The sequence below is a fragment of the Pinus tabuliformis genome, chromosome 5_2 (genome assembly GCF_031772625.1).
Source record: "Pinus tabuliformis cultivar Carrire ecotype Pingquan chromosome 5_2, CPIR1, whole genome shotgun sequence".
NCBI classification, from domain to species: domain Eukaryota; kingdom Viridiplantae; phylum Streptophyta; class Pinopsida; order Pinales; family Pinaceae; genus Pinus; species Pinus tabuliformis.
In genome coordinates this window covers 224,823,234-224,835,268 of record NC_142306.1, presented here as the reverse complement: position 1 = coordinate 224,835,268, position 12,035 = coordinate 224,823,234, and the positions used below count along the sequence as shown (strand labels likewise).

Genomic DNA, 12,035 nt, shown 5'->3' with positions numbered 1-12,035 from the left:
CTGTTGGATTTGGTGTAGTTTATGCTGGTCCAAAATTTGTTATTACTTTAATGAATATTGCCTTGAAGCCTATTAAGAAAAATAGTGCATATCCAACTGTTAATCATATGATGTTGTCCACTACAACATCTGATTGAACTTATATCACAATCAACTTAACAATTGCAAGGTTGAACTGTTGCATTTGGTGTACTTTATGTTGCTCAACTTTTAATTGATCTTATATCACAATCAACTTAAGAATGGCCAGGCTGAAAAAAACATGGATCAGATTGTTTACTACAATAGAACTAAGAATTTGAAGCCTATTGGACGCAGCTACTAAACTTGACAATCGATGTCCTTTACTGTTTTTCGGAGCAGTTAATTGGATAGATGAAAGTTAGTGAAGGTAGTTGTAACTTTGAAAAAACATCTAATCTAGTCATTTATGATTGGCAACCAATGAAATTGCAATATAACACCAGGATTTTATTCGCAATTTTCTTCTAATGTCAGATAGGTCATTTTATTTGTGAATTGCTTGGATTGCTGACATTCCAAAATTTTGCCAGTTTGCATATCGAGTTCCGCAAATCTTATCTAAAATAATAGTCATTTGTGATTAGAGGCCAATGCAGCTTAGTTTTGTCAGTCAGCAATTTACATCCCCAATTCTGCAAATCAGATCTAAAGAAACAGTCATGTATGCCCTAAATCGACATCTCCCAACTTCTAAGATAAAACCACCCCCAATATGACATACCAGTTGGTGGATGTCCCTAGACCTTTTTAGCTTTTCAAGAAAGCGTATGGTAGGTCTTCTGATCTGTCTCTAGAATTAAATTTTGTTTCCTTTTTCTATTTGCATCTATACTGATGTTCAAATTGAATTTTGTATGACTCAGGTTTTCTAATCTCTTACAGATTTATGACAATATATAACAAGCTTTTATAAACATAACCCCTTCACGGAGTTCGTTGAAGCAACATCACTTTGCTGAAGCAGTAGCACTCCGTCCATTGTATCGGACAAGGCTCATCATACGCTTACATCTCTGCTTTCCTCCTTTATCAATATGTCCATGAGAACGAAAATTCTACTTTGCAATGAAGAGTCCGATCTTCAGGTACATTTTCTTCCAAGATAATTGTCTTTATCTCACATTATATGTTTAGAAAAATGTAATGCAATGCATGCATGTTCATTGTATATTTCTTGCACTAAACATCTGTCACTAAAATATTTTGTCTTGTGGTATAGCAGTTCCATTACCTGGAATAGAAGCTCTCTCATCAACCCATAAGCAAAACATGGACTGAAACAAAGAACAAGTGAACTATCTTCAAATCTCATGGAGCATCATTGTTGTACGGAGGAAGGAATATGTAGCACTTAAGGATACTCTAAATCTCTTTTTTCTTCTGGTACATGGACTACTTATACTATTTTCTAGTGTAGGTGGAGAAGGTTCATACCTCCCGATATTATGAAAGACAAATCTAAACTATTGCATATGTAAACCATGTGTTTTTGGATTATTGTACAAATTATATTTTTTTTTTTTTTGTATATTCATTGTCATTGATTTTCATTGAATTAACCACTAGCTCAAATTACTAGGCAATACTATTCACTTCAACCTAAATTCCTATATGGCACTGTTCATTAATCAGGCCTTAAAGTTCTTAATTCATGTTTCTAGCACCTCTACTGGCAAGGGCTACCGCTACAAACAGTCACTCCCTTATTTAATATAATGAAAAGTACATCCCTTTGTAATTGGCATTGTGTGGGCGACAAATATTCCAGCATTGGTCGTGATCTTCTAATTACTTTAGAATCTGGTGGTCTCTGTAACAAATTGGATATTATTATGGGTTTGTAAAATCCACGCACCATATATAACACAACAACTTGGAAATTGTTATCAGTTAATATCTATATTGATATTGAGTATGAAGATTGAATGACGAAAAAAATTGATCATAAATTTATTATTTTTATTAGTTTATATATTTATGGATATTTAATGATGAACTATTACTTTTGTAAATATTAATAAATTTATATTTGTATGGAAAAGTGACAATTACATTTGTAATATTGTTATTAGTTTAATTATGCTAGTAAAAACAGAAAAGAAATTTGATCTTACCAATAAGCACATGATAATCATTCTATATCTGTATGGAAAAGTGACAATTACATCTGTAATATTGTTATTATCTTAATTATGTTGGTACAAACAGAAAAGAAAGTTGATCTCATCAATAAGCACACTATTTAAAAACTCGATGAATTGTTTATTGGGAATTTTTCAAATTAATTAAAATATTTGGCAAACCTTTAAAATGTTTCAAAAATTAAATTAAAATAATTTTTATTTCTTTTAAATTAATTTGATATTTTGTAAAATTTATTAATGCTAAAATTAATAAAGTTATTATATGCAAATTTAAATTCTTTAAAATTTCTTAACATTAAATTTAATAAATTAATTAAATTTTTAATTAAAATGTATGTCCATTGTGGGGGTTAATAGTTATTGCTTTTATTATAATATAGTATCTATAAGTAATGTCAATAGTTAATAGTTATTGTTTTTAGTATAACATAGTATCTATAAGTAATTTAATTTAGGCTGATGATATAGAGTATTTACTATTTATAGTAATATATAAATTAATGTTTGATATTTATTTTCAAAAAAATATGTTTTTTCGTTTTAATTAAATTAATTAATTGAAAAAATTGACATATGAAATGAGTTATGATCTTTTAACATATGATATGATATGCCACAATATTAGCCTATGGCATTGCAACACATTTTATTTATAGATTAGCAATTTGTGTGGTAAACTGGGGTTGAATATTCATGGTTAAGAATCTGGATTTTTGAATGCATCAATAGATTCAACACCGTAAAACACCATAAGGTACTTTAAATTTGCAAATTAAACAATTTAAGCTTATGTGTCACATTCCCAACCCATATATTAAACATAAAAAAAAAAATTTATGGTAAGGCTACAACACCATTGTCGTTATAGCTCTTGGTATTAAATTACATTCGCGGCTGATGTTGTTTATATATGTTATAATGTTTAAACCTTATGTATTGCCCCTCTCCATATGTGAAACCCATATCGCATAGTCTAAGTGCTGTGGCATTGGGCATATCGAGAAAGCTCTGACTGCCAGCTTCGCTGGCACCATCCGCAGTGGACATATGGACACGGCAATAAATTTCGCCGGCCTGATCACGTGAAGGGGTGTGTGGTTCAAGGTGAAGAACTCCCGCTTGTTTTCTTTCGTGTTGCCGCCTCAACCGACGGTAGGGATGCTCTGGGTTGAATCGGAGGGTGGAGATGCCCCCTCGACTCCTCTTCTGTAAGTGATGCTATATAAGACTACCCCTTCCCGACTCTTCGGGCTTTCCAGCATAACTCAGCGATTCTGCGGCTCTCTGCTCCACCCCGCCACAGTTGGTGGGATTGTTCGACGATTTTGCGCCGAGTGAACTCCTACCCTCTCGGCCAGCGCGCATCCTCATCACTGAGCTTCCGTCCTGTATTATAAATTTCCTAAATGACCCGGTGAGTGTTACAGTCACCTCTAAATGGATTTAGTTCCTTAGAGTTTATCATTTTTTTTATTCTTTGGTTTTCCTTCTTAAGAAAGCAGGACTAACGATTTCCTCTGCCATTTTATTGCTTAACGTAGATCTTCGCCTCTGAGATTGACTCGGCAAGGAGGTCTTCCTCAGGGTTATCGCATGCCGACCATTACTACAGGTACGACCCTTCGGCTCTCTTCTTGTTGTATGTGTTTTAATCCGGTTAAATGTGCCTTCGTTTTGTTCATCCATCTGTCGGCAGAGGGTTACCCCTGCGCCTGATCGAAGCCCCAACCTTACTCTTCCATGGTTGGACGCAGATGGCGACGGGAGGTTCTACATTGTCCTGCTCCAATTTGTCTTGGTTTCGTGATATGGGTTCTGAAGTAACCCTAACGCTTCCAACGGTTCTGGGTTGGAAAGCTTTCAGTTTATGAGACTGTAGTTCCATCTTTGATGTATTGTAGTTAAAACTGTATATTGTATTTAATCTTTGAATTAAACTTCGCACGTGACTCTTCTGGTTATATATGTTGGGTTTCTAGGCCCATTTGTTCTGGAACAGGACTGTTATAGCCTTGCGGCCGTTTCTATTTGACTTATATTCTATGTTTATATTCTCATATCAATTGCGAGTATCTTACTCTGTTTTAAAAGGGTTTATATGGATGTTGTAGTTCGAACGCTGCCAGATTTGCAATGTAGATCTCCGTTCTGGAATGTAATAACTGTTCTTCTGGTGTTAAGATAAGGGTTTACCTATGTTCTGAATCGCTTGTTTAATAGGTCTTTTGTGACATGCCTGTAAGTGTTTACGCATGCATCTCGGTATAATAGATGTTTTGGTCGTCTTGACCTTGTGCCTTCTGTATGCAAGAGAATGATTGGTCCTTTATGTTTCTACCAGCAAGTCTGGGTGTTAAATCGGTCTCCTAACTTGGTAAATACATATATACATTTCACTGCAACTCGTTATATATATGCTTCACTGTAAATCGTTTATATATATATATATCACGGCACTCGTTATTTTATGTCACTGTTTCTTTTAAAGAGATGGCTTTTGTGTATCAGTTTCGCTTTAAAGGAGTTAGTTCCTTGTGTAAACAGTTTAGTGGTTGTTCGGTTCTCTTTTAAATGACTTGAAAGATAACTCGTTAAGCTTCGATTCCTGCTCTTGAGTTTTTGTTTGGTTTTCCGGGTGTGCGGTCCCATTTGCAGGTGTACTTCACCCATTCGGGTATTCGCCATGCATATAATGAATGCGGCGCTCATTCCATACTGCGGGAGCTTACCCGGCTCTGAGGGTTAAGTTTTATTCTTTTTCTTGACCTCTCTTATTTCCTGAGCTCGGTACAGTTCTCGGAAAGATACTATTTTTGTGTTATAAGTTTGGGTCATGGTTATTGTCGTCATTCCACTTCGCTAATCTAGTGTTGGTAACCTCTCTTAATATTGACAAACCCTCATTTCTTAAAAACTACCCATGATAGGTGGTTTTCTACCATCCTGTTCACAGTCGGGGTTTTACCCTTATCTCTGTTTTCTGAATGCGTTACTAATCGTGGCCGTTACCTCTGTAGCCAGGTTTTCTATTCCACACCGTTCTTACTTTTTCTGTTCCGAGTACTAGTGTTACAGTTTATTGTACCCAGACCATAGTCATTGCAGACCTCTTAGTACAGCAATAAGAACATTTGCATTTGCAGAGAAACAATGTCCTATATAACACAGATAACTTCAGATGCTTAAGGTTTAGTGTACTTACCTGGTTACCGCCAGTACTTTAATCTCTTAGTAAATCATTTGCAGATTCTATGCATAGCTTGTTTAACCGCCCATCCATGAGGCCTGTCCTCGGGGACCAGGGTCTCCCCCCAAGCTTCCTCTTGCCGGATCTCTATCCACAGCAAGGCTGCACTTTTGTGCTCGACTATCTGATCCTTACCAGACTTAGTCTATTCGGGTTTTCTTTTTCCCTCTTTTCTCTCTCTCTGCCTGTCTCTACAGCCCAGAGTTTTGCCAACCCTTCCCCTTTTCCCTGGAGACCCTTCCAGTTAGGGAAGGTGGTTATTTGTAGTTTTGATAACTGACTTTCTTTTTCCAAATCCTTCCAGGGAGTTGCCAATACTATCATAAGTATTTTCTTTATTGGAATAGTTATTCTTTTAGTGCACATGTAAAATAGAAAGAAATACTACTAAGGTTTAAAAAAAAAAAAAAACAAACAATCTTCCATCGTTAACTTAATTCTGTCTTTTACCGGAGTAAGATTTAAATATTTACACTTTTCTCGGGGTCATCACATCTCCCCCGCCTGAGATTTGACATCGTCCCGATGTCTGATGTTCTCAAATAGCCTTGGATACGCTTTCTTAAGAAATTCTTCATCTTCCCAAGCGGCCTCGTCAGGCCTATAGTGCTGCCACTGCACTTTAACTTGGGTAATAACTCGCTTCCGCAGCTGTACTTCTCTCCGGTCAAGAATGCTCAACGGCTCGACCAGGACCTCTCCTTGCGGTTCGACCTGCAACCATCAACAGTACCAGTCATTTACCTTCAAAACACATTTCCAACTAGCAAATCTGAAATCAGTTCTTACCCTTATGTCTTGCCATTTGATCACATGCTTAGGGTCGTAAATGTATTTTTTAAGCACGGAAACATGGAAGACATTATGAATTCTAATGTGGCTTGGCAGGGCGAGCTAGTAGGCTACCGGCCCGACTCTTGCCAAGACCTGGAATGGTCCAAAATAACGGGGTGCAAGTTTGGCGCAACTGCTCCACTGCAGGGTACTTTTCCTGGCTTGAATTCTTACATAAACATGGTCGCCGACCTGGTACTCTTTAAACCTTCTTTTCCGATCTGCGAAGCTCTTTTGGCGGTCTTGGGAAGCCTTTAAATTAGTCTGCAGTCTTTTTACCATGTCCTCCATTTCTTTGAGCATTTCTGGCCCCAATCTCAATTTGTCCTCTGGCCCACTCCAACTTGAGGGTGTACGACACTTCCGTCTGTACAAGACCTCAAAGGGAGTCATTTTCAATGATGTGTGATATCCATTGTTATAAGCGAATTCAACCAAATGTAAATATTCTTCCCATTGAGTCGGTTTCTGCATCACGCATGCTCTCAACATGTCTTCCACTATTTGGTTCACTCGTTCAGTCTGCCCATCGGTCTGGGGATGATAGGCTGTACTGAAATTCAGCTGTGTACCCAGTTCGGTAAATAATGCTTTCCAGAATGTTGATGTGAATTTTACATCTCGATCGGAAATTATTGTCTTCGGAAGCCCATGCAGTTTGAACACATTCTGCATAAAAATGTGTGCAATTTGCACAGCTCTATAGGTAGATTGCACTGGTATAAAGTGCGATGCCTTACTTAATTTTTCTACTACGACCATGATAGAATCATTGTGCTTCTTTGTCCTAGGCAGCCTGGTTATGAAATCCATGGATATGATTTCCCATTTCCATTCAGGAATGGGCATAGGTTGTAATAACCCTGCCGGGTGTAAATGTTCTGCTTTGATCTGCTGACACTCCAAACACCGCGCTAAATATTCAGCTACATTCTTTTTCATTCCAGGCCAATAGTATTCTTTCCGAAGTGCAGTAAGCATCTTCTGGTATCCAGGATGACCTGCGTAGTGGCTGATATGAAACTCATCCAAAACCAGATTTTTAAGACTGTCTTCATTAGGTATATACAACCTCTTTTTATAGAGCAGTATCCCATCCTCACCTATCTCATACCCCTGCTGATTTTCTTCGCTGGAAAGTTGTAACTGCTGTTTTATTTGCTGGTATTCAGCATCTTGATCTGCGGCTGTTTTTATCATTTCTTGCAAGGGATCCCTCCATTTCTGGGATGAAATTTCGTATAAACATTGCACCTTCCGACTCAGTGCGTCAGCCACGCGGTTTTCCTTTCCCTTCAAATGCTTAATATCAAAGTCAAATCCACTTAAGAAGTCTGCCCAACGGGCTTGCCTTGAATTCAGGGTGGGCTGACTGAAGTAGTTTGTCAAACTGTGATGATCTGTTAACAACAAAAATTTTCTTCCCAGAAGGTAATGCCGCCACATTTTCAGTGCATGTATGACAGCTGCTAATTCTAAATCGTAGGCAGAATATTTCTGCTCATGCTCCTTTAACTTTCTTGATTCATAGGCGATCACTTTCCCCTCCTGCATTAACACACCACCCACACCTTCTCGGCTTGCATCGGTACATACCACGTAATCCTTATTAGGATCTGATATACTCAAAATGGGAGCAGAGATGAGCAAACGCTTAAGTTGCTCAAAGCTTTGCTCACATTCTGAAGTCCATTTGAAAGCCCTTCCTTTCTTTTGTAAGGAGGTAATAGGATAGGCTACTCTTGAGAAGCCCTCCACAAATCTTCTATAATAACCGGCCAATCCCATGAAAGACCTGATATCTGCCACATCCTTAGGTATGGGCCATTCCATTATGGTCCTTATTTTTTCAGGATCTATTGCAATCCCTTCCTTTGTGATTACATCACCTAAGTACTGTATTTCCTCTTTGAAGAAATCACAGTTGCTGAATTTAGCATACAGTTGGTGCTCTCGTAGAGTTTGCAGTACCGACCTGAGATGTTCCTCATGCTCCTCCTTAGTACGGGAGTAAATCAGAATATCATCGATAAATATCAGTACAAATTTATCCAGAAATTTATGGAATACACTATTCATTAAACACATGAAAGTGGCAGGTGCATTAGTCAGTCCGAAAGGTAGCACTACAAACTCGTAGTGTCCATATCGTGTTCTGAAAGCTGTTTTTGCAATGTCCTCCTCCTTGATTCTAATCTGATGGTAACCTGATCGCAAGTCGATCTTAGAAAACACTGTGGCACCCTTGACTTGATCAAAAAGTTCATCAATCCGAGGTAGGGGATATTTGTTTTTGATCGTGAGCTTGTTTAGCTGTCGGTAATCTATACACATTCGAAGGGTTCCATCTTTCTTCCTGACAAATAACACCGGGGCCCCCCATGGAGATACACTGGGTCGGATATAATTTTTGTCTAGTAATTCCTGTAGTTGCATCTTTAACTCAGTCAACTCGGGTACACTCATTCTGTAAGGTGCCCGCGATACTGGTGCTGCCCCTGGAACCAATTCAATAGTGAAGTCTATATCCCTTTTTGGGGGTAGCCCAGGTATCTCTTCTGGAAATACATCTGCAAATTCCTTTATCACCGGAAGGTTGTCCAGTGTAACCGTTTTATCCTTGGTTTCTGCATATCCTACCTGAATGGCATAAATCTGGCATCCTCTTCTGATACACTTAGCTAGCTGTGATGCAGTGATTGGCCGGACCTGCACGGGTCGTTTTATCCCTTGCATCACCTGTTCCCTTCCATGGTCATCTTTGTAGCAAATGGTTTTCGTCTTGCAGTTTACTAATGCCCAGTGCTTCTCCAACCAGTCCATGCCAATCAGAACATCGTATGAGCCAAGTGGAAGCACATTTAGTTCTGCTACCACTGGTTGTCCCGCTAACGTTAGAGGACAGCTATTAATCTTTGCCAACACTCGTCTTTTAGCCCCTGTAGCTAGCTGTACCAGCCATGAATTCTTGAATTTTTCAGGTTGTAGCTTACATTGTTCTGCTATTTTTGGGCTAATATAACTTAAAGTAGCTCCTGGATCAATTAGAACAGCTATAGAAAGGTTTGAAATTTTACCTTCAAATTCCACCATGGTGGGCTGGTATTCCACCTGATGGTCGTCTAGAGCTGCATTAATCCTAGACACGCTGCGTCCCACATCACCAACGGTTGATGCCTCATGAATCTGGGATATTTGATCGGTTCTCTTCCATTGCGGGCAGTTTTTGATGTAGTGCGGTCCTCCACAACCCCAGCACGGTACTGGAGGTTTGGTTATTCCTTCGCTTTCCAGCTTGACAGGTTGTTCGCTCATTCTGGATTCGCCGGTTGTCTTGGACCTGAACGATCCTCTTGGTACATTCCGGCTGCTTTGCCCTTTACTTCCACCCTTAACTCCACCGCTGCGACTTCCTTTACTGTTTCCAACAGTTTTATTACTCCTTTTCTCATTCCATTTCCTATTTGAAGCATCCCCTTTCTGTTTGTTCTGTTGAAAACAGATTTTGGCCTTGCAAATCACTTCATCCATCGTCCTGGGATTGTCAAACTCAATCCTTTCTCGTATATACATGGGTAAACTACTAACAAATGTTTGCACCTTGGCTTTTTCTTCCTTAAGGTAAGGCACATAACGAAGCATGGAGGTGAAACGATTAATAAACTCGTCCATAGTCTGCTGTCCCAGCTGCAAATCATGGAACTCCTTTGCCTTCTCATCATAAAAGCGCTCGGTCAAATATCTTTCTTTGAAGTATTTCTGAAACTTTTCCCATGTGATGGTTCGTTCGCTTACCCCCTTAACGATTTTGACCTCCTCCCACCACAGAGTTTCTTTCCCTTGTAATTGAAAGATGGCTAATCGTGCCTTCAGGTTAATTAGACATGCTTCCGCCGCTTCCTCTTGTTCCCCATCAAAGTGTGGGGGTTTAATCTTCCGAAATTCTCCCTGTAGCTCCACTCTTTGACGTTTTGAGGTCTGTTGTTCTGATGCATTATCAGATTGATCCTCTCTTTCTTCCGATTTTTCAGGTTCTGCTTGGTAATGTTGCTCCTCCGTCATTCTCTATTGTTCGGCACTGGGATTGACTAATGGCAGGTTCTGCTTTTCAGACAAACTTTTTAAGATTCTTTCTTGCTCCATAGTCAATCGTGCATTATCCTCTCGCAACCGAGCCATCTCATTTTTCAGTTCTTGAACTATTTCTAATATGGCTAAATTTGTGCTCCGTGTCTCTTCGCCAAGATGTACCCACAGCTCTGGATTACTCCTAGGATTTGTTGCAGGTTCCTGGCTTGCTATCGTTCTGTGCAGAGCACTGCTAGCTCTTTGCATAAGTACTGCCACTTGCCTAGCGTCTCATTGTTGTTCTTTTATTTTTTATTTTTTTGCCAAAAATAGAGTCAGTAAATATTCAACACTATTAGTTATTTGTACATCTTAGTAACCAAAAGGGAAGAAAGAAAAAGAACAAATCGCTGTGTTTCCTTCCACAATTTAACATGTTAAAGCTCATCCCAGAGGTCATAGTATGAAAACCTCTGCTCTGATACCAATTGTCACATTCCCAACCCATATATTAAACATAATTATGGTAAGGCTACAACACCATTGTCGTTATAGCTCTTGGTATTAATTACATTCGCGGCTGATGCTGTTCATATATGTTATAATGTTTAAACCTTATGTATTGCCCCTCTCCATATGTGAAACCCATATCGCATAGTCTAAGCGCTGCGACATTGGGCATATCGAGAAAGCTCTCACTGCCAGCTTCGCTGGCACCATCCGCAGTGGACATATGGACACAGTAATAAATTTCGCCGGCCTGATCACGTGAAGGGGTGTGTGGTTCAAGGTGAAGAACTCCTGCTTGTTTTCTTTCGTGTTGCCGCCTCAACCGACGGTAGGGATGCTCTGGGTTGAATCGGAGGGTGGAGATGCCCCCTCGACTTCTCTTCTGTAAGTGATGCTATATAAGACTACCCCTTCCCGACTCTTCGGGCTTTCCGGCATAACTCAGCGATTCTGCGGCTCTCTGCTCCACCCCGCCACAGTTGGTGGGATTGTTCGACGATTTTGCGCCGAGTGAACTCCTACCCTCTCCGCCAGCGCGCATCCTCATCGCCGAGCTTCCGTCCTGTATTATAAATTTCCTAAATGACCTGGTGAGTGTTACAGTCGCCTGTAAATGGATTTAGTTCCTTAGAGTTTATCGTTTTTTTTTATTCTTTGGTTTTCCTTCTTAAGAAAGCAGGACTAACGATTTCCTCTGCCATTTTATTGCTTAATGTAGATATCCGCCTCTGAGATTGACTCGGCAAGGAGGTCTTCCTCAGGGTTATCGCATGCCGACCATTACTACAGGTACGACCCTTCGGCTCTCTGCTTGTTGTATGTGTTTTAATCCGGTTAAATGTGCCTTCGTTTTGTTCATCCATCTGTCGGCAGAGGGTTACCCCTGCGCCTGATCGAAGCCCCAACCTTACTCTTCCATGGTTGGACGCAGATGGCGACGGGAGGTTCTACATTGTTGTGCTCCAATTTGTCTTAGTTTCGTGATATGGGTTCTGAAGTAACCCTAACGCTTCCAACGGTTCTGGGTTGGAAAGCTTTCAGTTTATGAGACTATAGTTCCATCTTTGATGTATTGTAGTTAAAACTGTATATTGTATTTAATCTTTGAATTAAACTTCGCACGTGACTCTTCTGGTTATATATGTTGGGTTTCTAGACCCATTTGTTTTGGAACAGGACTGTTATAGCCTTGCGGCCGTTTCTATTTG

General features: G+C 39.6%; 1 protein-coding gene across 1 annotated transcript; it reads right to left on the bottom strand.

The window, feature by feature from the left end:
* Positions 1-5,904: 5,904 nt before the first annotated feature.
* LOC149158355 (uncharacterized) lies at positions 5,905-10,311 on the bottom strand. Its single transcript, XM_089433960.1, has 7 exons — positions 9,880-10,311; positions 9,361-9,759; positions 8,580-9,198; positions 7,694-7,865; positions 7,504-7,600; positions 6,322-7,410; positions 5,905-6,129 (listed from the first exon to the last, which is right to left on the bottom strand). The coding sequence occupies exons 1-7, from the start codon at positions 10,309-10,311 to the stop codon at positions 5,905-5,907; spliced, it is 3,033 nt and encodes a 1,010-aa protein (XP_089290086.1).
* Positions 10,312-12,035: the final 1,724 nt, after the last annotated feature.